Source organism: Geospiza fortis, unplaced genomic scaffold (genome assembly GCF_000277835.1).
Source record: "Geospiza fortis unplaced genomic scaffold, GeoFor_1.0 scaffold23, whole genome shotgun sequence".
Classification (NCBI taxonomy): Eukaryota; Metazoa; Chordata; class Aves; order Passeriformes; family Thraupidae; genus Geospiza; species Geospiza fortis.
In genome coordinates this window covers 8,405,522-8,431,346 of record NW_005054303.1, presented here as the reverse complement: position 1 = coordinate 8,431,346, position 25,825 = coordinate 8,405,522, and the positions used below count along the sequence as shown (strand labels likewise).

General features: G+C 43.0%; 2 protein-coding genes across 3 annotated transcripts in view; one reads left to right on the top strand and one right to left on the bottom strand.

Moving 5' to 3' along the window:
- The window catches only part of AHNAK2 (AHNAK nucleoprotein 2), a 29,256-nt gene extending 22,134 nt beyond the window's left edge, over nucleotides 1-7,122 (top strand). The window contains exon 8 of the mRNA XM_031066192.1: nucleotides 2-7,122. Within this exon, the coding sequence (XP_030922052.1) occupies nucleotides 2-6,143 (6,142 nt within the window). The 3' untranslated portion in view covers nucleotides 6,144-7,122. The remainder of the gene's footprint in view (nucleotide 1) is intronic.
- A 3,875-nt stretch (nucleotides 7,123-10,997) lies between these two features.
- On the bottom strand, nucleotides 10,998-25,195 carry PLD4 (phospholipase D family member 4). Of its 2 annotated transcripts, XM_031066285.1 has the most exons (11): nucleotides 25,108-25,195; nucleotides 22,042-22,131; nucleotides 20,068-20,303; nucleotides 19,376-19,559; nucleotides 18,938-19,058; nucleotides 18,453-18,580; nucleotides 17,765-17,965; nucleotides 17,106-17,245; nucleotides 13,998-14,163; nucleotides 12,875-12,971; nucleotides 10,998-11,605 (listed from the first exon to the last, which is right to left on the bottom strand). In XM_031066285.1, the coding sequence occupies exons 1-11, from the start codon at nucleotides 25,108-25,110 to the stop codon at nucleotides 11,406-11,408; spliced, it is 1,566 nt and encodes a 521-aa protein (XP_030922145.1). In that variant the 5' UTR covers nucleotides 25,111-25,195; the 3' UTR covers nucleotides 10,998-11,405. The 2 variants fall into 2 exon arrangements, with proteins under 2 accessions (XP_030922145.1, XP_030922146.1); XM_031066286.1 differs by lacking the exon at nucleotides 20,068-20,303.
- Nucleotides 25,196-25,825: the final 630 nt, after the last annotated feature.

Genomic DNA, 25,825 nt, shown 5'->3' with positions numbered 1-25,825 from the left:
CCGACATCACTGTCACGGCCCCCGATGTCAAGCTGCCCTCTGTTGAAGGCTCCCTGGAGCTCCAGGCGCCCGACATAGACATCAAAGTGCCCTCCGCCGAAGGCAAGCTGGGGCTGGAAGGCACGGGCCTGAAAGGCAAGCTCAAGATGCCCAAATTTGACAAGCCCAAATTCACAGTGTCCTCGCCCAAAGCCGAGGTGCCCACAGCCGAGGTCAGCCTGCCCAGTGCTGAGGTCGAGCTCCCCTCTGCCACCGTGATGGCCTCAACCGAGGGCACTGGCGTGAAGCTGGAGAAGCCCTCCCTCAAGATGCCCAAAGCTGACATCAAAGCTCCCAAGGTGGACATCAGCCTGCCCTCCGTCGACGTCACTCTTCCACAGGCCAGCGTCGACCTGCAGGCCCCCGAAGCCAGCCTTAGCCTTGAAGGAGAAGCCAAAGTGCCAGAGAAGGAGGCCACCAAGACCAAGGACGGCAAGTTCAAGATGCCCAAGTTTGGCATGCCTTCCTTTGGCTGGTCCAGCAGCAGAGAGGCCAAGGGCACCGTGGCCGCCGAGGTGGATGTCACCCCGAAGGAGCCCCACATGAGAGTGCCCTCGGGTACTGCTGTCATGGACATGACATTTTCTGACTCTGAGATCCAGGCGCCCAAGTTTGATTTTCCCCTTGATTCTTCTACTTTTAAAGAGGAGGAAGTTGGCAAATCTAAATCTTCTGCATTTAAAATTCCTAAAATTTCTCTTTCTAAAACTTTCAAACCTCATACACAAAGCCAATCTGGATGTGATGTTTCTGTTTCTGAAACTCTTTGTTATTCTTTAACAGACGAAGCTTCTTTGGTCCCTTCTGAGAGTGTTGAACCTAAACGTTTTTCTGATGTTATGGAGGAGAGTGTATCTAAAAGTACCAAATTCAGAGTTCCTAGCATTGGTTTCTCTAAATCTGAAGTGACTTCATCTAAAACTGATCTGCAGTCCTCTATACAAAAGGGGGATATTACTCTTACTAAATACCAAATTAATCTAACTGAATCGGAATCAAAAATAGCATCTCTTGCTGATGAAAATCTTTCAGATTTTGAAATTTTAAGTGAAGATGGATCTGAGGAACAAGGAGCTTTAAGGCTAGATGGCAAAACCACATCTGCTGAAATATCTTTGGTTGACACAGAGGTCACAGTTAAAATTCCTAAATTCCGAAAACCAAAATTCAGAATTCGATCTAAGGGAAAAGCATCTAAATGTGACATTGGTTCCAACGTGGAATCTGAAATTTCCAAGGGAAGGATAACATCTGATATGACTGGTCTTGATATTGAAAAACCAGTTCAAATCCCTGATGCCCATCTTGGTGTAACGTTGCATAAGCCTTCACTTGAAGTTGTTCTGGATGCACCAACAATGGATCCAAATCTCTCACCAGTGGAGGTTACCTTGCCAAACTTAGAAGCAGAAATCCATGGCCCAGATTTAGAGTGCAAGGCAGAACAGGAAGTAGTTACAGGAGAAAAGGGTACTGAGGAGAAAGAAAACAAATTTAAATCATCAAAATTCAAACTGCCTTCATTTAGGTGGTCACCAAAGAAAGAAGCTATTGCTCCTTCTCATGTTGAGGAACACCTGGAAGGACCCACTTTTTCTACCTTATCTGGAGACATGGGATCTGAATTAACTTTTCCTACTCCTGAGAATCAATACCTTCATGAAGAATTTGATACAACAGAACAAGATGGTGAAAAGGCCAAAACCAAGAAGTCCCAATTTACCATGCCAAAGATCTCATTCCCTAAAATTAAGAGTCAGAAAGTACAGGTCTCTCTGCCTGTAGTGGAAACTGATGTTTCTGGACCCAAACAAGAAAAAGAAGGTGTTCCTGTTCAGAAATCTGAGGAAGGAAGTAGTGGAGAAGTTGCAGGACTGGGAATAAAAGTGCCTAAAGTTACAGTCCCAACTTCAGAATTTTCCAAACCAGAAGCCAAAGCTCCCAAAATAGAGATGGATATTAGCATGCCTACAGGCGAGGTCAAAGTTCCTGCCTGTGAAGGAGGTGAGCTGACACTGAAATCAGCTGCTGCTAATGCCAGCCTCTCCACCTCAGATATTAAGATGACACCCGAAGGTTCGCTTGAGGTGAAGAGTCCTGACATAAGTGTTGAAAGAACATCAAGTGAAATTGCTGTGGGTGATGTAGAGATAAAAGCTGAAGGTTCTGAAGGGAAAACAAAAATGTCTAAATTCCAAATGCCAAAGGTAGGAATTACACTTTCTAAAGGGAAAGGGTCAGAAAAGGATGTTGGCCAATCCAAATCAGAAGTCAAGGTTCCCCAACTAAAAGCAACAGTAGAAATCTCTGACATTGCTGTTGAATCACCAGACTTGAAGGTAGAATGTGGCACAGAAACAAAGACTTACAGTCCTGAAGCCAAAATTAAGATATCAGAGGCTGATGTTCACCTCCCATCAGCTGACATTCCTTTTCCAAAAACAGACAGTGGTATTCAGGATTCAGATGCAGCAGTAAAGATCAAGGGGGAAATAAAGCAAGATGGAGACGGAGAAGAGAAAGAAGGACATTTCAAAATGCCCAAATTCAAACTTCCATCCTTCAGTTGGTCACCAAAGAAGGAAGCAAATGTTAAATCTGATTCTGGAGCAAATTTGGAAGACCAAAAGCTTGCTGTCATGTCAAGCAGAATAGACACAGAAGTGAAAGAAGCTGCAACTGATGATCAAGGTAGTGGGCCAGACCTTGATCTGGAAATATCTGCAGGAAAAGTTGAGCAAAAAAGTCCAATTAAAAAGCCTCAATTTGTCATGCCTAAAATTTCACTCTCCAAGATCAAGGTTCCAAAATCTCAAAAAGTTGAAGCTGATGCTACTCTTCCTAAAACAGAAATAGAGGGTGATGATTGTATTAAGATACCTGATATAGAAAAATGTCATCCTGAAGGGACTGAAGAAGGGGCACAAATCAGCATAAAACTGGCTGACACTATGGTCCATACTCTGGAGTTTTCCAGAGTAGAAACTGAAGCCTCTAAAACTGAAATAACAGTCAGCTCAGCAAAGATTGATGCTTCTTTGACTCCCTCAGAGGGGAGTTTTCAACAGGTTGACTTAAAAATAAGTTCTACCAATGAATGTAACATTCAAAAAACAGGTACTAAGCTCCCCAAAGGAGAAGCTTCAGTTGATTTGAAGAGCCCTGATATATTAACAGAAAGCTCATCAGTTGTGGATGGAAGAAAAGTGAAATTGGAAGGTCCTGAAGGGAAGATTAAAATGCCGAAATTCCAGAAGACAAAGTTTGGAATCTCCAGAACAAAAGGGAAAGTCCCAGAGACAGAGATCAGCTCTCCAAAAATAGAAGCTGAGCTACCCCAACTAAGAACAGCAAAAGAAATTGCTGACATTGCTGTGGGAGTTCCAGCATCAGAACTTATATCTGATATGTCAGATCCTGGTGTAGTTGATGGTAAGATAAAAACACCCCAAGCTCTGATGGGTGGCATGGAAGATGCAAAGGTAGACATAAGCACCAGGTCAGTGTCTAAGCCAAAGACAGAGGGAGTTAGTGAGAGTCTTGAGGAGAAGGAAATCAAATTAAAAGAACATGAAATAAAAGCTGAAGAAGTTCAGACTGAAGAACATCAGGGATGGTTTAAAATGCCAAAATTCAGAATACCTGCATTTGGCAGGTCATCCTTAAAGGAAAAGAAAAGTGATGCCGATATTGAAAGAAGTATGGAAAAAGCTCAGGCAACTATTCCTTCTGCTAAAGTACAAACTGAAACAAGTGCTCCTGAAAATACATTCTCATTACCACATGCCGTTGCTGAAATTACTATTGGAAAAGACGGGATTCAAAAATTAGAAGATTCTGTGAAGAGTTCTAATGTTAGCTTGCCAAAGATTGAAGGAGATATTTCATTATCCACAGAAAGAACAGATAGTGGAGTGAGTATTCCAAAAACTGAAACTTACGCAGACGTAGTTAAGCGCAGTGCTGAAGGACATACTTCAGAAATCACAGTGTCTGCAGCAGAATTGTCTAAATCATACCCAAGTGCTTCAGAAACTGACAAAGACAAGAGTTCAACACATAGGTTTCCTATGTGTACTCTGACGTCTCCAGAGCATAAAGGCCAATCACAGGATATAAATGTCCAAAAGGTAGAAAGTTTCATGAAGTTAGAGACATCAGGGATAGGATGCAAGCCATCATCAGGTGAAATTACTCTGGATGCAACACAGAAGAAAATAGATGTTAATCTTCCAAAGGAAGAGCTGGATATTCAAAACAAAGAGGCAGCAATTAAAAAAGGAAAGATAAAGGGGGAGGTGAAAATCACAGGAAAAGAAAGTGAAGAAAGTCAATTAAAAAGGACTACATGTGAATGGTCTACAGCAAAAGGATCAGAAGATGGTACTTATGTTACTGCTAAGCTGGAAGATCTAAAGGTAGAAGTTCCAACATTGAAGACAGATGTTAAAATTACTGCAGTAGATCCTGAAATGAAATTTTGCGTGAAAAGTGTTGAAAAGGATGCGTCTGCAGGAGTGGAAGTGCAAGTGCAAGTAGAAGACAGAGCAGAAACAAGTAAAATAAAACCATACAAGTTTAAGATTCCAAGGTTTGGAATGTTGCATTCTGAAATCAAGGGGTTTGAAAATGATACCAATTTGCCTAAGTCAGAAGCTGATTCAGCACCTAAAAGTGAAAGAGGCACAGCAGAAATGCAGTTACAAAAACCAGAAGGATCGACTGGCCTGAAAAGTCCAGCTCTAGATCATATAGAAGCAACTGCCAGAATAACAGGGGAAACAGTGAACCAAACACAAGGTATTCCAGAAGTAAGTGTAAGAATTCCCAAACTAAAAATACCAAGATTCACTTTCAGAACTCCCCCAATTGAAGCTGATGTTTTACTGTCAAAAGTAGTAACAGATCCAAAGGGATCTAGTACTGACATTGAAATAGTGCAACTGCAAGCAAGCTCTGCTATCCCCGAAGAAACACCAGGAGCTGTAGAGGGGGTTATTCAAAAAGCAAAAAGCAAAATTATGACACTGACTGAACCTGACATTAAAACAGCCCAAATGACAGCTACCATAGAGTCCTCCCTTTCAAGTGCAGGGCAAGACGTTCATTGGTCTTACATAGAGGGCCAAGAAGTAAGTGAAAAAGTAGAACCTGAACATGTTGCTATTGAGCGGTGTGAGATTTACACTACTGAAATACTGAAAGAATCAGAGATTCTGTCACCAGAGGTCAAAACTGCTACTTTGGGATTCTCATTGCTCAAGGCCAAGTTGCCTGAATCACACAGTGATTTAGACGTGCAGGTCCAGCAGCCATCTCCAACAGGAGATGCATCAGTGAGAAAACCTACAGGTGCTGGTGAAAGCTTTGGAGTAGCAGCACAGGGAAGTGGCAGTGCTGAGCTTAAACTATCTGACAAACCACACAGTGGGTCTGAAGAATCTAGAGGAAAAGTAAGTTTGTCAAAGTTAAAAACATCTGCTGCTGAAGTAAAGGGTTCCAGTAAACTTGAAGAGAGTTTTCCTGATAAATCACCAGAGGGAATAATTGCAGCTCCTCTCTCTGAAGATGAAGATGTAGTTGAAGCAGTGGAAGGTGAAGAAAAAGACATAACCAATGAGAAAGAAAAGACTGATAGTAAAAGATCTCCTGGAAGATTTAAATTTTGGCTTCCAAGTATTGGCTTTTCATCTCCTGGGGATGAAACAAGCACAGATGCAAAAGCAGAAATAAAAAAATCAGTTCCAGAAGATGTGAAACCTGCTGACACATCAGATGATTCCTCTAAGCAGGCTGAAAAAGCTGGATGGTTTAGATTCCCCAAGCTTGGTTTCACCTCTCCTTCCAAAAAGGCTAAGTCTGTTGACAAAGAAGAGGTGGGTCATAAAGAGGGGAGACTCTCAGATGAAGATAGCCCAACAGATAAGCCAGATGTGTTTTTTGATGCACAAGAAAGCTTATCACCTAAAGAAATAGGAGAAGGTGAAAAAGCTGAAACTGACGGGGCCTCATCTATTGTGACATCTTCAGCAAGAACTGAACTGATCTTGTTGGAGGAAGAAAAAGATAGTAAATCTAATATTGTTGGAGATACAGCCAAATGAAGGTTGTATTTTCTCAGTCCTCAGTCCTCAATGAAAACAAAATCATCCACAGAAGAGAATGTTTTCCTAATTTTCTGCTAACTGAAAATTAAAAGCCAAGGTTGGTATTCATGAAAATACTTGAACAATTTTTCAAGTACATGGATGTACTAGATTGTACACTAATAAAAATAATGATTTCTTCATATCTACCCCAAGGGCAACAATTATGACAGGTGCAGATGAGCCCATAGGTTGAGCAAAGTCTGAGTAGATACCAGAACCATGAAAGTAAATCATTGAAAGGCTCAATGATACCAAAAGACTTGTTAAAGAGGCTTCTCAAAACACACCAGTTATATTTAGATTACAGATTATTTCCAGAATGGGCTCTAAACTAGTATTATGAGAACTATACTTACCTGTTTAGATTTTGGAACTTTCTGATCTACTTTTGCTTTGTTATTAAAATATTTTTTCTTTATTTCAGCTAAGGTAGTATGTATATTCCACAAACATTTTAAATATAAAATAAAAATTAAATAGTAGTGTAGAGAGACTAATGCTTTGCCTCTTCCTCTCTTTTCATTTTTTTATTATTGTGGCAGGTAATATTTAGTCTTACAATAATTTAAAAAAAAAGAACAGCAAAAACCAACAGAATAATTTAAAGACCAAAAAACATGTAACTAAATCATATTTGTAAGATACCAGAATAAAACATGCTTACAAAGAATATTATTCAAATGTGGATAAATAAATTTTAATGTATATACTTATGGGATAGGTAAATGCTTAGAATGATCTGCCACACTGGTGGAATTGCTTCAGAGATTTTCTGGGAAAGGAGGTGTATATAATTATTTGCTCCTTTTTTTATATTAACGCTTCTCTCAAGTGCACAATGAAAACCAGGGTGTGTATGTGACAGCCTTCACATGTACCATTAAAACACTGTCTGTATTCTTAATTCACAATAAACTCACTATATGAATAATAACTTGAGTAGCATGAGTTACTGACATTTCTGATTAGGAAAATCCCAGCTTAATTTGCAAAAGTTAAAAGTAATCCACTGTCTGCTGAGGTGGATGCTTAATGACAGCACAGTTCCTGAATGTAAGGATAATGGAGACTTTTCACTCAAAGTTGAATCATAGAATATGTTGAGTCGGAAGGAACCTGTCAGGATCCTTGAATCCCACTCCTGGCCCTGCATAGGACACCCCAAGACTCCCACCATGTGTGTGAGAGCATTGTCCAAAGGCTGCTTGAACTCTGTCAGGCTTGGGGCTGTGACTGCTGCCCTGGGGAGTCTGTCCCAGTGCTCAAACACCCTTTGGGTGAAAAACCTTTTCCTAACATCCATCCTAAATCCCTCATGACTCAGCTCCAGCCATTTTCTCTGGTCTTTTCACTGGCCACAAAAATGAAGAGGTTGGCACCTGTCCCTCTGCTTCCCCTCATGAGGATTTGAAGGCCACACTGAGCTGTCCCCTCAGTCTCCTCCAGGCTGGACAGACCAAGTGACTTCAGCCACTCCTCATACAGTTTCCCCTCCAGACCCTTCATCATCCCTGTGGCCTCCTTTGGATGCTCTCTAATGTCCTTTTTTTTTATTGTGGCACCCAAAACTGGTCACGGGACTCCAGGCAAGGCTGCCCCAGCACAGAGCAGAGCAGGACAATCCCCTCAAATACAAAAACATTTTCCCAGGAGACTTTACTCACTAGTTTCCTGAGCAACCTGAAGTCAGCTCTCCTCCTGTCCAGAGTTGAAGTTTTGCTGTCCCTTTTCCTCCTGTCGAGATTTTAAACTCAATTTCTTTGTGGCTTCTTTAGCCAAGATGGCTGCGATCACCACTTCACTCACAAGATCCTCTCTCCAGAATGACAAGTGCAGACATGCTTCATTATAGTAGTTTTCTCATATTTCTCCATGTTCTTCTTAGTACAGGAAAGCAGACACCGCAAAAACACTTAGGAAATGGCTTGTAAGTGAAGTGCACTTTGCTGTCTAACCATCTGTAGATTAAGATGTTCTTCATTTCTTCTCTTCTTCTTATCACAGAATGTTAAGGGGACGGAAGGAACTTAAAAGATCATCCATCTAACCCCCTGCAATGGGCAGGGACACCTTCCACTGGCCCAGCTTGCTCAGAGCCCCATCCAGCCTGGCCTTGAACACTGCCAGGGATGGGGCAGCCACAGCTGCTCTGGGCAACCTGTGCCAGGGCCTCAGCAGCATCACAGTAAAGAGTTTTTCCTTATATCTGATCAAATCCTGTTTCACTTTAAAGATATTTAGACTAGAACAGAACATAATAGAATAGTTAATTGAAAGGGGCCCACAATGATCATTCAGTCCAATTGCTTGACCACTTACGGGATGAGCAAAACATCGAAAAAACATTGAGGTTATTAAGGGCATTGTCCAAATGCCTCGTGAACACTGACAGGCTTGTGGCATTGAACATTTCTCAGGACAAGTCTGATTTAGTGTTTGACCTCTCTCTTGTAAGGAAATGTTTCCTAGTGTCAAGTTTGAACCTTCACTGATGCAACTTTGAACTATTCCCACACATCCTAACACTGGATACCAAGAAGAAGGACCTGGCACCTCCCTCCACTTCCCCTCTTCAGGAAGCTGCACCACCACAATCCACCCTGCAACTAAAGGGCAGAGGTCTGTGAGTCAGTGCCCATGGCCTAAGAGCTATCCTCTAAGGATCATGGAAATATCATGACTGTCAAGAAATTAAGTGTACCCTGATATGGCATAAATGGTAGATGAAATGTTTTCTCAGTACCTGGATTAAAGCAGCAAAGGTATCTTTCATCTGTAACAACTGGAAAAGGAAAATCCTGGGTAATGGCAGGAAAAAATGTGAACAGATAATACTAAAGCTTTTGGAACAAGCTGGTGTCCAAGGTGACTTTTTGGTCATGTCAATACTCATAACACCTGAAGCCAGCTGGGTTCTGTCTTGCTGTCACCTGCATTGCTGTGCACTGTAGCCACAAGGCACTGCACCAAACCAAGAGCTTCCAGAGGGGCAAGCAGTGCAGCAGCTCCTCCTGAAAGCCACTGCAGTAAAGCAGAGCCAGTTCTCACACCTTGTGCTCCCTCATCACAAAGATACCTGAGATGAGCTGATCAGAGGAGAGTATGCATACTCAAGAGCCAAAACAGTGACTTTTTCTACACATGAATGAACCAATACTGGCAAAAATCTGAACAGCCTACAGTCAGACTAGAAAAGTACAGAGTAGCCTGAGTCAGAAGGGACTCACAAGGTCCAGCTCCTGGCTCTACACAGTACAACCCCAAGAGTCATACCACATCTCCAAGAGTGCAGTTCAAATGCTTCTTGATGTGACAGCTTTCCTGGGGAGCCTTTCCACTGCCCAACCACCCTCTGGGTGAAGAACCTTTTTCTAATAGCCAATCTGCCCAAGGATGATGCTAATAAATGCCACTGGAGGGCCCAGGATACATTTGGTACAGTCCTTAGCTTGGAGAAATCACAATCTAAATGAAAGAGATAAGTGAGAGATGAATGGATATGGACTATTAATAACCCTGTGTCATAAATAGAAAAGAATTGAGACTTAAAACCTGGTTATAACTTACATGTCTAATAGAAAACAAATAAATAAGAATCAAGGTATAAAAAACAAATAAATAAGAATCAAGGTATGAATGGGCTTCAAAAGTCTCACAAGAAAGCAGGGAAATACTCCCAAGTTCCTTTTAGATCTAGTTCATTGTATTAATTGTAAACCCCCACCCCTTCCCATATGTAGAGGAAAACCAACAGTGAAGTCAGTAGAGAAAATAGAAGAGCACTCTCCTAAGACTCAATTTTTCTTTTATAAGCCAAACCTTAACCCACCTGAGGCTTATATGACCATAAGAACAATTCTGCCACCTTGTCCAGAAACTCTGTCCCACTGAACATCTAATCCAGCACTGTCAGATTTAAGCTCCCAAACAGAAGAGAAGGAAGTTTTCTTCCTCCTCCTGCAATAGCTATCCCTGCCCAACAGAAAACAGAGCTTGGAGTGCCATCTAGAGGAGTGCACTCCTCTACAGAAAACTGTTTTGTTGGTTGGAGATGTAACATCTCAGGAAGATTTTCAAGCTAGCTCTAGTAAGGAAATAGGGGGTGAGAGCACAAAAAGAACCTGCATGTTCCTCAGTATTTTGACATGTATGTGAATACTCCCTAAATTTCAGTGATATCTGTACATGTAACTACATGTCTTAGAAAATCTGCCACAGTAACAAGAACATGTATTTGTAATGATGGATAAGATACTCCAAGGAAATGTCTGAAGAGATAGCTATGGAGCAGCCTGGAAACAAAAAGATGGAACACTGATGGGGGTTATCTCTGAAGTCACCCCGGGCAGAGCTGTGGTGGATGCGGGTATCAGGCACCAGGTGGCTCAGGGCTGTGGCCCCTGAGTGACTGCAGGAGGAAGGGCAGCCCAGAGACTCAGCACTGCTTAGGGCCAGCACCAGGGCAGCCCAGAAGGAGCAAGGAGCCTCTCCAAGCACTGCCCACAGTGCAGGTGGGACGCCCCAGCCACAACAGCACCCAGGTAGCAGCTTTGCCCTGCTCCCCATCCCGTTTGCTGCACAAGACCGACACACAGACATCCAAACACCCCCAGACACTCAAGGTTCCAGGGCAGCTAAGCTGGAAACTGGCCCCAAAGTTTAAATCCCAGGCATTTATCTCCAGCAGCTAGCCTCAACACTTAGAAAGAGGTATCTCTAATTTCTTCAACCAACATGTATCTCTTATTTCTAAACGCTTCTAAAAATCTGCCCTTGCTATTGTAGGTGATCATATACATGGCTAAAAAGTTAAGGTGGCCAGGAGTTTTTTTAAAATGTTTAAATACTTGTAAGCAAACACTGTTAACGGAACTTTTAGGTTGAAATATATAGTTTCTAAATATAAAATAGCAGGGCAATAATGATCTGTGTCTCTGATGTTTGCTTTAATGTCAGACAGCTTGTCACACAACATTGTATGCATTTCATTAACTCTGCAGTGAGGTAATCACACAAAAAAATCAATCACACACTGACTAGTGGTTGTGCAGGTAGAGTGAACTATCAGAAATTCTCATGTCACCAATGTGGATGCCACGAGGAAGTGATTTCTCTGACAAAGACAAAAAGAAGAGAGTTCCTTGATTTGCACATGAACAAGATTCAGATACATTTTTTTGTTTCTATTTTAAGTGCACATTTCAATTCACTTCAGGTCTAATCCCAGTTACAGTCTTTCTGTCCCTGCACATCTTCCAGATTCACCGCATATTTGGAATTCCAGTCTCGCTCAAAAAGATCTTTCAGCTGTTCCTGGACAGGTTGTTGCCTTCTTTGCAGGTTGGTCGAATTCTGTTTGATAATTAGTCCCACGCCAGCTGTATCAGTGAAGTAGTTTTCTGACCAATTGGAAGTCCCTATGCAATGGAAAAGCAGCTGATTAGAAAACATTCATTTCCCAGTGCTCTGTTTGATCTCTGGGCTTTGTTGATTTGCTCTATGACTGCAAATCTCATTAGGACCAACGAGGCAGCAAAAATCAGGTCACCTCCTTCTTATGCCAGACCTCAGGTTTTGAAATCTTGCTATTAACTGCAACCCTGAAGGTTCATAACCTTCTGATTCATTACAGCCTGTGACAGAATGCACAAATCTACTCATAAACATGGCAATAAAGTGCAATATTTGAGTATTAAGAGAAGTAAAAGCCAGTGTTTGACATGGGTTTCAGTGTTTAAAGAAAAGTCTTTAATTTACTTAATTCTCTTCACTTGTTAAAGGAAAACAAAAGGAGAAACTGGACTCCTGATCAATAAACCCTCGGGAGCTGTTCTGAGCTTGACACGCAAAGCCTGCGTCTAAACCAGGCAAAGCTGGAAATCCAGCTGCAGACATGTCTAGGGCTCTCTCCAAAGCTACCTCAATTCAGACAATCAAGCACTGTGAACAATGCACATTTTATCACTTACGCACTTCCCCTTGTGATTGCCTTAGCCAGAAAAATCTACCAATTCCAGAAGGTGCTTAGGCATGAAAACAAATCATCTGCATATCTGCCTTCAAGTATAAAACAAGTTATTAAAGTACTGAAGGCAACTGGGGCTGTAAACCCCAAGCCAGCTGGAAGATCAGGCTATTTGCTGGTGTGTATTGCTGGGAGGATGAGCTGGCTGCAGTGACAGAGCACTTTCACGTCTCCTTTTTTGAGGGTTCCTAATAAAAGAATGAAATGTAAACACTATCCTGGCTTTCAGGAACAGCGCACAGTTGACATTACTGTTTTCTCATTTCCTTTCCTAGAATTCTGTTCAACAAACAGTGCATGGAATTAATTCCTCCCAGCAGTTCCTCTTTATTAAAGCACTGTAATGTTATGTACTGCAGCACCAGCTATCCCTGTGTCACTGTGAGCACACAGGCTGTGAAATCCCCGCTGTGCTTGTCGCAGGCTGTGCACTCAGCCTTGTCACACTCTGCTCCTAATGGCTCACAATCATATGAAATAATCTCTTACTGAACTTGACCTACATTACTTTCTCCCCTTCACATCTGTACTTCTTTACCTAGGACAGACTTTGCTTTATATGGCAAAATGAGGTATTTTTGGTATTGCAGCTGATCCTATCTCAGCCTCAGTCCAGTAGATCTGGGGATACTGTAAATATTTGGAATAATGGAATACGTACCGATGTAGGCTACTTTATCAGTGACCATGTACTTGTTGTGATTCACTCTCCCATGAGGAATGTTTGTGTGATTGAGAACAGGAACAATGAAGAGTTTCTGGGGGGAGAGGAATTAAAAATATTAACACAAACACTAGAGTGAGGAACAGACGTCATGATTGGACAGTGCATGTTTTCTATAGTTTCAAAGAATAGAAGAGTGTGGGAAGAACAAAAGAGAACATACTGCACTCTGTCATTGAATAGACCACAGAAGAGATTTTACTCCTATCCAAGAAAACTAGGAAATAATACTTCCACTATACATAAAACTGGATAAGCAATTAAGATCAGATACAGAAAATGTTTGCCTCACAATGTTCCATTAGTGGCACAGCTATTATCATTACAGGGCAGACAATTAAATGCAGTTTTAGGCAGCTGTTTAATAGATTGCATTTACCACTGATTGCTGCTCTTATTTTGTGTGAGAATGGGCTGATCACAGACACAAGGGGTACTGTAGGCAAATATAATGCCTAACTTTTTGTGTTAACTCTTACCAAAATCTACATTTCCCTTTTCATTTTTTTTTCCTGAAACCAACTCCTCATTCTGTGGTATTTCTCTGTTGTGATTACTGCATCATGTTGGGAGCATCCACACCATCCCCAGTCCACCTGATGCATTCCAGCCTAATGCCTATGGCCTGTGTGCAATATTTAGTGTTCAAGAACAGATCTTTCTGTACAGGCAGACAGCAGAGCTCTCAATTTAATAAAACTGTTACCAATTAGGCCAATTTAACATATTCCATGCAGGAAAAGGTCTCTGAGAGGAGCACTAAGTTATCATATAAACTCTTACTGTCACAGTGCTCAGCAAAAGCAGCTGCCTGGATAATGGCTCACGTGCCACAGCCAGGCACATACCTGAAATCACTAGTAGCTCGAAATAGCTACTTTCTCAAACTTTATATATTGGGCCTTATTTTTACAAAAACAGGAAGCAGTCACTGCAAAACCAGTCAACCAGCTTCTCTAAAAGCTAACATTTGTACGCACAAACAGCAGCTCATTCTCAGAAATCAGTGTGGGGCCATATCCTCAAGCTGCCTGTCCAAAATCAGGGTTCTTTTTCATACCACGTCGACACTGATGTGGGCGTGTGGGTTGTTGAGGGCGCGCAGGGACCTCAGGTAGTGGAGCATGGCTGGGTCAGTGTAGGCCCAGCAGCTGACCAGGAGCCGGACCTGCGCTTGGTGGTTGAAAGCTGCACGTCTCAGGGCATTGTCAATGGCTGGCCAGTACCTGCAGAAAGGGAGGTGTGTGCAAAAAGGGATGGTTTTTTAAAGCAGTTCACTAGAAAGCTGTGAAGTTAAACTGAGACTAGGAGTGATGATGCACAGATGGGGTTTCTGATGTCTGGTAAGTGAAGCACTTGTGGCTTCCCTGGAGGTACAAACAAGGTTTCTGCCTTCTACCAAGTCTGTTCTTCTCACAGAACATGATTTGAGACCTCCAGACCCTGCCAAATTGGGCTGAAATTCATCCAAAAGTTTAAAGCTTAGTAAAGTGCACCTACCCAGATAGACACACAGCGTGGTGCCACCATGCTTATCTCCTTAGGAAACTAAAGATAACAATAGCAACTCCAGGGTAAAGCCAGTTCATACAGTACAAAGGGCAGTGCAGAGGCCAGAGGAAAGTCTAAGAACCATTTTGCAGAATATGGCTTTTTCAGGCCCCTGGAGACTGTTTCTAGTGTCTGCAGTGGTCCTGTGCCATCAGCCAGCATGGGCAGACTCCATCCCTCCCTGTTCTCATTGTGTGTGCCCAAGGTAATGGACACAGCTGTGCAAATCCATTTTCCTGACACTTGTGTTGGCTGTAGCTATGGGGGACATTTTTAACATCCTTCACCCAGCTACACAACCCTAAGAGCTGGACAATGTGCATCCCAGGGCTGGTAACTCCAAACACCCATGTGGCACTTTCATTGCGTGTATCCTAACAAATGCTGCACAGAGGGAGAGGGGCATGTTTAGTCTAGAGGGCTGATACAGAGAGAGGTCCAGCATTTGCTCACAGTCCCATGAGCAATGATGAATTAATTTGCCTAACTTAATCCTTTTGGTCTTGTGTACAAAGGCCTGAATTCTCTGATCCTCCCCCGTGCATCGTCCTATTGCGATCAATGGCCTGGCCACGTGCTCTGAGGCTCAGGCTTGACTTACAGATCCTGAAAAGCTTGGAAAATCATGCTATTTGAAATGCAATTTTTGAATGGTTTCAATTTTTAAAATATATCAGTTTCTAGTTGATTAACACTCAGGCATTAGACAGCAGCTTTATTTCTTCTGCCTCAGCTGCTGGAGGAACCTAACCTGAACTAATCAGCTTCAATTCATGGCACTACAGCTGGTTGCTGTGGAGATAGCCCGAGGCCCTGTGCCACTTTCCTTGGGCCTTTCAAACCCTTGTTTGCATCTGATCAGCCCAAGATGTCATGAACTGTGGATTAAGCCTTCAGATGAAGAATAAGGAGCATTAATGCACTCAATCCTAAAGGGGAAAAGAAACTTTCTGGGAACTTATTCCCAGAAAGATGAGTGGATTCTCAGAAGATGAGAAACCCAGAGACTCAATTGTATTACATATAAACTGAAAATCCTCTGAGGTGTTGGATTTATTAAAGATATCCTCCAAGTAGAGGCTATTCTCGATTTTGTTTCTTGGACAGTAGAATTATCTGCATCTCTCTATTATCCTAAAATCTTCCCCTAACACACCTATGCCTCAGCTGAACAACAGAGGCTTTACACAGTTGTGGCAGAGGGACATGATGCATGGTATCATTCTGGCTAAATGGCAGCCTAGAGTTACCCTATTCAACAAGATGTTGTACATAATTCTTTCACTTGAACTTCTTTCTCAGATTATTTAGCTGGTTGGAAAACTCAGAAATGTTGTAAGCAGGTAATTCAGAGCACTTGGTTGCACATAGACATCCCAATTCAAGCATATCTAAGAGGATTTTGGGGTCTTAGTGCTGCCCCATGACTGTGTAACTTTCTGTGCTGCTCTGGTTTGGGTTCATGTGCAGAGGCTGCACGGTTCTGCTGAGCCTTGGGCAGTCTCTGGACCAGGGCAGTGTTCACCACACTCAGGCTCAAGGCCAGGCTGGATGGGGCTTTGAGCAGCCTGGCCTAGTGAAAGGGGTCCCTGCCCATGGCACAGGAGGGGAGGAATGAGATTTGGTCTGTAGCCCAAACCATTCTATGATTCTGTGATTACTCCAGATCACCACTATCACCTTATCTCTGAAGCTGCTGCTGGAACTTAGATGGAATTATTAAAAACAAAACAAAAACCCCAAACACCAACCAAAAAAACCCCTCAACAACAGCAACAAAAAAACCACCAACCTCCAAACAAACAAAAAAACCCAGAAGTTTCTTTTAGAGGCTGTTTCAGCTCTCACTGCAAAGGTCAGGAGAGTCGAGAACCACCCTCTAAACTATTGGTCAAATGCATCAAGCAAGAAAATAGAGCAGGAAGTCAAGACTCTTCAGAAGTAAAGGACAGCAAGAAAGAAAAATGGGAGCAAGAAAGGAGAGCACAGCAATGTTTTCTCTGAAAAATCTGATATCAGATAAATGTCTGGTGTTCCCTTTCCTCTCTCAATTCATAAAGCTGCTGTGTTGAATTTTGGAGAACGCTGGATCTGACTGTCCCTAGTGTGGCATGTCACAGCTTGTCTGCTGTGTGTAGAGCACAGGAGGGTGTTCCAAAACACCAGCAAAGGACACAGGTATTGGTAATCATCCTTCCTGCAGCATCAGGACTGGAATCACAGAATCCTGGAATTGTCAGGTTCTGGAAAAGACCTTTAAGATCATCAAGTGCAACTCTCAGCCCAGCAGCAGCACCATGTTCACCACTAAACCATGTACTCAAGCGCCATAGCCACAGAATTTTTAAACACTTCCAGGGATGGTGGCTCCACCACTTCCCTGGGTAGTCTGTTCCAATACCTGACAACCCTTTCCATTAATTTCTTTTTCCTAATATCCAATCCCTGGCACAACTTGAGACTGTTTCCTCTCATCCTGTCCCTTGGTACCAGAGAGGCGCTGTCTCAAAGCCTCTCTCCATTCTGAATATTTTCATTGCAGAAGGAGGGGAATCATATTTTTTTTTTTTTCTTTAAATAGTACAAGTAGCTGATTTGTTCAGGATTGAAACTGTACCTTTTTGGTTGAATAAAACGGCTGGTAGGGAAATATTCCATAACAGAAACATAGACAAACTTCTGTGCCTGACTGATGATACTGAGTATGGCATAGAGGTCATGGGTGCGACCTTCTGGACAAAATGCTGGAGGGGAAGCCTGTAAAAAAAAGAAGAAGAAAACATGTAGATCAGTGAGGGGAATCATATGGTTTTTTTTTGTTGGTTTTTTTTTTTTTGTTGTTTTTTTTTTGTTTTGTTTTGGTTTTTTTTGTTTTTTTTTTTTTTTTTTTCGTTTTTTTTGTTTTTTTGTTTTTTTTGGTTTTTTTTTAATCTCAGACTCCTTTGTGTTTAGATCTGTCTACTTTTCATTAAAATATCACAAAGCACTTAAGATGGATCGCCATCTTTCCTCATGCCTTCCATACACTGCTGGGTCAGATACTTATTTATATATTGAGCCTACAGGTGATTAAAAGAGACCTGCACACTGTTCCTGCCATACAACTTGACAGCTTATGCTGGGTTTATCCCTATCCTTTGAACATCCCAGAGAAACCTAAGGAACAAATTATTATCCACCTGGAGCACAAGCAACTGAGCAGGACTGCTGAAGAAACTTTCCTGCTCAATCCTTAAACACTTTACACCCTGTCATGCTATTTTCAAATATACTTACAGAAAAATAGGTTTTTGTCAATATTCCATTAAATTCTACTTCCAGAGGATGATGTTTGTTAATGTGGGTTGAGTAATTAAGAGGCCAAGGGACTGGAATGGTAGCATTAGGATATCCAACATCCCAATAAGTACTAAATGTTTTCCAGAGGTCTTGGGCCAAGCAGCTGCAGTTATACATCACAGCACCAAACTCTTTCACCTGCAAAGAGAGCAAGCTGCGTCACAGCCCCAGAAGGAGCCACCTCCAGGGGTTTCTGTAGGGGAATAGAATATAAGAAAATAAAGGTAGTCTAGAAAGTAATCTTACCCCTAAAGAATTGCAGCTGGGTTAATTATTAAAGATTAGGAGCAGGCCTGACTTTAACAGGCCACAGCTGTAGCCAATAAGAAGAAGAGTGCTATAAAAGAGTGGGTTGGTTGGTTGAGAGGGGAACTGGAGTCAGTTGGCTGCTGTGAGAAGAAGGAAGAGGTATTGCTTGGAGGAGCTGCCTGTGAGAAACATCAAGGAGGTATGAAATCCTTGCATTAAGGAGACAACAATAAGGAACTTTTTCAATGTAATGCCATCAGGTTTCTTTGCTGTTTCTTCTGCTCTGCAAATATTTTACATCATTATGATTTTTCTCTGTTATCTGCTAGGATGTGAATTTTCTCCAGATTTCTGAATACGCAGCAGCAGAAATTACCTGAGATAAAGATCTCCAGTCCATGTTTGCACTACCAATATATATGTGTTTCATGTCTACTATCCAGAATTTGCTATGCAACACTCCTCTTGTCAAACGTCCAAAGTCAATCTTTTTCACATGAGCCCCTGAAGAAAGATGGAGAGGGCAAAAAAGAGTTTACGTACAGCATGGAGATGGTTCCTCAACAGCCAGAACACATCTGCATGTCTGACTCTTGCAGGCAGTAACAACTACCAAAATTCACAAGCGCTCATTCCTGGGAACACAGTAACTTGAAAAGACAATATGCAAAATGTGAACTTTCAGAAGATCCTAAAGAGCATGGCAACACAGAGAGAAAGCATGAACTAGTGAGCAGATGGTGCTTGTCCTGTGAATCCATTTAAGCACTACATCAGAACAGGCCTTGAAGACCAGGTTTCCCACAGATGCCTTTTTGCAATACAGAAGCTGTGAGTGGATCACTGAAGGGAAATGATTACCTTTTTCCTCTAAAAGCTCAAGGTCCCTTGATTTTGTAGCCAGAGTTGGTGAGCTTGCTGCAATATACAAAGAGACATTCTCTGCCAGTAACCTCTCAAACCTCTGCAGAATATCTTCACCCTGTGTGGTGAATTGTTATTTTTTATATTTTGTTACAGAAGGTGTAGTAAGAGATAGGCAAGGGCAGTGTTACTAATGGGTACTTCCTTTGAAGAACCCCAGCACAAGGAAGGTCAGAAATTTCACTTATTTCAGCCTAACTTGACTAAAGAAGGAAAGCTGGAGTGTTGCTTCAGAACAGCATGAAAACCCTCCCAGATTTGCAGGAGGAGTTAAGCAATATCTCTGGGAGACAGACCACACTGCCAGCCTGTCCTCTCCCACATGGACACGAGGAAAAACAACCACAGACGTGCTTGCTGCTGATTTTACCTTACCTGCTTGGAAGAGGAGTCATTGACACCAATATCCTTCCCAGTGAGAGACCAATAGTAAGAAGCCACGTGCACTTTTTCCTGGGCTAGATCAAGCAGTCTTGTCCAGGCTTGGTACAAGGGTTTGGCTGCAGTGCTGTTTATCTCGAAGGGTAAGTCGTAAGGAACATTTTCCACAAGTTCAAAGCTGCAATGGCAATTTTGTGTTGTGAAGCAGGTGACTGTGACCCCAACAGGACACCAAGCACCTGTCAGGCTGCACACTTGGCCATGCTGGGTGTCAACCTCCACAGCAAACAAGATGAGCTGGACAAACAGGCTGGCAGTGCTCTCTACCCCTCGTTTTTATAGCCAGGCTTATATTGTTGTACAGTGACCTCCCAAATTCAGCAGAATGGTTTCTCAGTAGCCATTCTGAGCTTTTTATTTTGCCCTGCCTAAGATGTGGGATGAACATACAAGCTCAGGACTGGGAGCAGAGCTGTGACACTGCCCCTACTGCCCCTCACAGCAGGCAGCTGCCAATTACCCAGTGCCTAAACAGCACCCCCAAATTAGCACTCCTCCCAAATTAGTGGTGCTTCATCACTTATGATACAGTGGGAAGAGAATAAAACCCATGCTGATGTAATCAGTCCTGTAACTATTTCTCCCTCTGGTGATGACTTCTCCATGTGCCATCTAACCTGACTCACCTGCAGGAGTCATTGCATCTGTTGGTGCCCTCCTCAGTTATTGTGGCTCTTGGGAGATCTCCATAGAGCCCTTCTTCCTCTGGGAGATCCCTGTACAGTCCTTCCTCCTCCACATTTCTGTAAATGCTGACAACTGCTGCTTCTTCTCCGTTACCACCAACTGTGCTGTCCATACTCAGGAAGTAAAAAGCCATCAGGACAAGACCAAGAGCCAGAATGGCCCCTAAGATTTGAAACTAGAACAGAACCCACAGAGGAGAAGATTTAAGTGATCACCAAGGCATTGATGCACCAGCTAATGGATGACTACCTGTGCAGGTGAATAAATCACAGTCTTTGAATGGGAGATGTGCTTGCAGCTACTGCCAGAGAGTGTTCTTGGGAGCAGGCACTGAAAGTGAGGAATAACTTGAAATCAGAGGATCAAGTGGAACAAACACTCTGGGAAGGAGATATGATCAAATAAAGTGCAACTGGGGGGGAAAAAAGAAAATTTGGAAATGGATTTGTGTTGGTTTACGTGAAGACTGTGATTTTAGTTTCATTTATTGGTTTAATTTTTTTGTGCCAACATATCAATCCCTTGGTTTTTTCCCAAATTTTGTGATTAATTTGACATTGATTAGCTTTATTTTAGCACAGGACCAATGGATGTTCAACAAAATTTATACCAAAATCAAAATAGGGAAATTTCTAACACAAGATTAGCTGTGGGATTAAGCCAAGCATTACCATAGAAAGGAAGTTTGTGTTGTCAGGGGAGAAAAAACAGTTCAGAAAGTGTCAGAGGCAAAAAGACATTTTGTGGTTTCTGAACACGTTCCGTTTTGTCTTAAACCTCCCTTAATTGAAACTACACAAATCTCATTTATCCATGTGCACAGTATTCCCATGTCATTTTAGTGTGGTGAGTTAGTTTCATTTCCCTTTTGCTGCACTTTCAATTTTTTTCCTGAACGTAGATGGAAAAAGAAAAGTAGCCTGGCTACATGGTAGCTTCAGATCTGCAGTCCAGCCACTCACGTGCTGAAAATTTTAGCACCAGGCTCTGAATGCTGCTCTTACCGAGCAGGAAAAGACAACCAGCCACACATGCTGATCTATTTCCCCCCAGTAATTGTCATGGCTGGCTCCCCATGGCAATGTGTGGGAGTTGGAACCATCCACCAGCCTGTGATAGGCACCATGGACTTCAGAGCTGAGCTTCTGAGCTCCCAGGCAGGAGAATTGAGTCTGGGGGTGGTCGTGAGGCTGCAGCCATAAATCTGAGCTCCCAAAAGGGCACATGGGAAAACCACACAGAAACCACTTGCCTCTGAAAGTTTCTGTTTCAGTTTCTGTGTGGATAAAGCTTCTTGCTTTTATCCTTCTCTGCTTTTCTCAAAATCTACAGTGCTGACATAGATTTCAGGCAGTGATTTGAATAAAATAATCATCTTTAGGATACCTACTTAATTTTTTGCCCTCTGGCTTGTTCTCCACCTTACCACAAAAAAAAAACTCACCTATTTTCAACAGTTCCACATTTTATCACATGAACACATTAGCAAGACTTAGGTTTTAGAAGACATTTCTAAGGTAAGAAATCTATGTTGAAGTCACATCATGGCTGTCACCATGCTACACACTGTGATGTCCAGGTACTCTGGACATCTGAATAAATGAACAAATGAATATGTGAATAAATGCTGTGCCGGGGTGGAAGTGAGGCTGTTTGTATGAGTGTGGTTTCCTTGCCCTGAGCCAGAGAGAGCTGCAGGATTTATCTCCACATTACTCCCTCTGGGCAAGGTTTGATCAGTCTACCGGATAAATCAATGAGGGTTTTGTCACTCATTTGTTTACAAATGGGATTGAAACCTACACAGTTTTCTAAAATGGCCAATAAAATAATTCTCAACTTGTTATTCCTTTTCAAAAATGTCAGCACAATCTCAGCCCTTGTAAGCAAATGTGGTGCATCCCAATAATTACCGTTTTGACGTCTTTTTCATTGTTCACGCCTAATTTCATGTTGGAGGACTCATCAAACATCAGGGATGTTTTTAATGCTTTTTTCACAATCTGAAAAACAGAAATGTATGCAAGGGGAAAAATAAAGCTTTATGACAACATTTGTGTACAGCCAATTACAGACAAAAAGTGCAGCTTACTGCCACTGCTTTACACAGAGCTCTGAGATTTGAGTATGGGTCTGTGCATCATCCTCCTGTATTATGGGTCTTGAGTGACATTAACAGATTCCAAAGTGACAGAGAGATGTGTCCCCACTGTTTCCCCCCAGTGCTCTCTACACACAAAAATCCCTGCAGTAATTAATGTGTAAACAACTGCATCACTGCCTCTTCCAGCCATCCTTCAACACCCACTTCCATCCTGTTGCAAGCAAACCTATTTGCCAACAAGCAGTAATTAAATGCAGAAGCAGTGGGTGATAGTGTGCAGAGCATCAGCCTCATCCTGCATGTGACTCTGTCAGGCTTCTGCTCTCTTCCTGTGCCTCTTGTCTTCAATGCCAGTGTCTGTTCCAGAAGTGGCTCTGTTAAGGGGACATGGACAAGGCTGAAATACAAACTCCCTTGTTGCAGTCATGACTGTAGAAAATAAATTATCTTCTTTTCCTTCTCAGGCAGTATTTCTCCAATCTTTTGTTACCACCAGCAGAGGCAACCATAAGAGCAAATACTAAAATATGCCAATATGACAGCAGATGGCCAGACAGGGGGAGTTGGCACTTTCCTGTTTTACCTCCTCAAAAACCTGACACATGCCCAGTGGGTCATGAATCATCCCTGCATTGGCAGAGGTGAATTTACCCCACGGGAGCCTGATGACACTTTTCATTCTCAGAAGCAAGAAGCAGATCCTGGGGTGGATGGAGCAGATCTCAGAAGGTGCCATCAGATGATACCTCCACCTGTCCAGTCCCTGAATGCCTGCTCCTGACCCCTGAGCTTTTGTGGCCTGGAGGAGGAACCTACTGCAGTGGTTCTGGATGTGGAGCTTTCTGTGGGTGGCCACACTCAAACAAGGTTTATGCAGGAAGGATCCTGCCAGACTTGTCCCATCCATCTTGCCCTGTGTTCACAGCTGCTGTCACCTGAACTGGGTGGGCTCACAGTGTCTGCCCTCCCCCAGCAGCAAAGCAGCACGTCCCTACAGATTCCCTGCTGCCTCCAGCTCCTGCCCACTCCTCCTTTCTGTATGGATGCTGTGGCTGCAGGGAACAGGCAGGGGTTGGACACAGCCCCAAAGGCTTCCTCAGGCCACAGGAACTGGTGGGGCTGAACCAAAGAGGTGGAGGATGGACAGGAAGACAAGGGAGGAGGGTCTGAAACAGACCTGGGGAATGCAGAGAGGGATGTGGAAAGGGGGGCCTGGGATCAAACAGCAAACAGAGAGAATGACAAAGATGGAAAAGGTGGGGAGGGATGACAAGGTACAAACACTCCTGCTTAAAAGCATGCTGGAACTGCATAGAAGAAAGCCCTTTTTGCATTTCAGGACGTGTTTGTTGCTATCAGCTGCAATCACTGTAGCAGGGCCCACTTCCCAAAGCAGTTTTACTCACACTTTTCACTGTCACTTCCTTTTGCTGCCCCAGGCTCAGCTGCAAGCCCTCCCACTAGAAATAGTTACAAATGCTGGCAGGTAAACATCCATTCTCCCAGCCCTGGAGAAATGGAGCGGCTGCCAGCAGTGGAGGACAGTTGGCCATTCCCATAGCTCTGAAATCCCAGTTCATGTTTTCAGCACAAAATAAAGACCCACTGTCTTACCCCAAAGAGCTGACAGCACAAGCAGATGGGGGATATAACCCACCACACAGAGAAAGGTGTGTGACAGCAACACACATGAGAGGAAGTGGTCTAATTCCAACCCCGAAATCTTAGTGGGAGGAAAAGAGAGCAAGAGTGAAGATGTGAAAGAGTTGGGTAGAAAGAAAGGCAGAGGTGTTTTAAAGGAGGAGATGAAAAGCATCTGACAGACAGCAGCAGCCCTCCAGGCTGGGCCAGGAGAGCCCGCTGAGGCTGCAGGTCACACTGCACAGCTTGTGCCTTTGGCACAGCGGTCCCAGTCAGCTGGGCTGGCCAGGAACAAACAGCCACCACGAGTGCTTCTCATCACAGAACTGGAGCTGAACGGTGTCCCTCTGTCTCCCTTGTCCCTCTGTCTCCCTTGTCCCTCTGTCTCCCTTGTCCCTCTGTCTCCCGAAGCCCCATCTGGTGACCCAGGCAGTATCTTGGTAAGAAACTGCAGGTGTCAGCGCTATGAGAGCCACGTGATGGCCTCGATGGATGAAGCTTACCAGAAACAACTTGTTTCGCTTCTCTTTTTCAGCAACAGTTACAAAATGTCTTCCAAAAGCAGTGTTTTTCTTAAAATATGAAGGCGAACAGATTTTGTATGCGCTGTGGTAGAATCATCTACCATTTTGTTCAAACAAAGCCCTTCCTGATGTTTTTGGGTGGTGATGGGTTGAAGTCCCACCTGCTGTACAGAAGTTGTGAGAACTGCTCTAAAACTGTTTAATTTTCAAGAAGGGAAACATCACAGACACATCCAGAATTTGTAAGAATAATAATGTAGCAGGTCAGCAATTAACTACAGCTCCCTTGAAGCTTTCAGGGCTCTACCAGCCGCCAGTTTCAATGACTGAATGAAGTTCATCCGAGAGCAATAAATATATTTTCATATTTATATAATAAATATAAAAATAAGAGCAATAAATATAAGCACTACTTAGCATTGCTGCACAGGCTGGGGCACCAGCTAATGCCACTCTGCTGAGTACCCACAGGACACTGCTGTTTGTAACATTAAGGTTGCTTTCTCCTTGCCTCCAAAATACCTCTTGGTACTTCTTTTCTCCACCAGCAACAAATTGTGTCAGTCTTTGAATTTCAAACACAAGAATGTGATTTTTCACTGTACCAAATCCTCCCCAGGAGCTGTCTGAAGCTCCTCAGATGAACAAGGTGCATTCATCTCTCCATGGCCACCCCCCAGCTCTCTCAAGATGAGGACAAAGGTACTTACCATCCTGGAAGGTCTCCCCCTGTGTGGATGCCCCCCTGTACTCTGATGTTACTCCCAGCCTTGTGTACAAAAGGCAATGTTCATTCTCTGTCAGCGCATTTGTTTAGGGTTCTTCTGTTTTTCTCCCCCCCTGCTGTAGATCACTTCCTCCTCGACACGGAGTTTCACAATGTGTACTGACAGGGTACTGAGTTATCCTCCAGTTGTTGTGAGCAGTACTTAAACTCTGGGTCCTGATCTTCACATGTTTGCCATAACTTGCTCTGTTGGATGGCAAAGCTCCCACTCAGTGGTGGAAAGTCAGAGTCCACATCAGCATGAGAAGACACTGCTTGGAAGGGCTGCTCTGCTTTGGGGCTGTTAGCAGCCCAAACATAACTATATTTTTACTGCACTATTCTTAACCAGAAGCTTCATTTTAAGCAGACAAACAAACCCTCCAAAACAACCTCTCTACAAAGTTTTTTTTTTTTGAAAGCACAGTCGTGCTTGGACAAACACAAGGAAGCAAGGCAGCTCCTTTGAAACAATGCAGCCCTCATCTTGAACATGTGGCATTTGGAATTTGCAGTGATGCTGTTCAAGGGTTATATCTGACATTGAGTTTGGGGCAGCTTCTAAGATATTATGCCTTCTATAAAAATCCAAAGGCTGCACCTCAGCCAACACAAATCCTTCTGGGAATGCTGCTGTTTCCCTCCAGGCAGCCTCTTGTTCC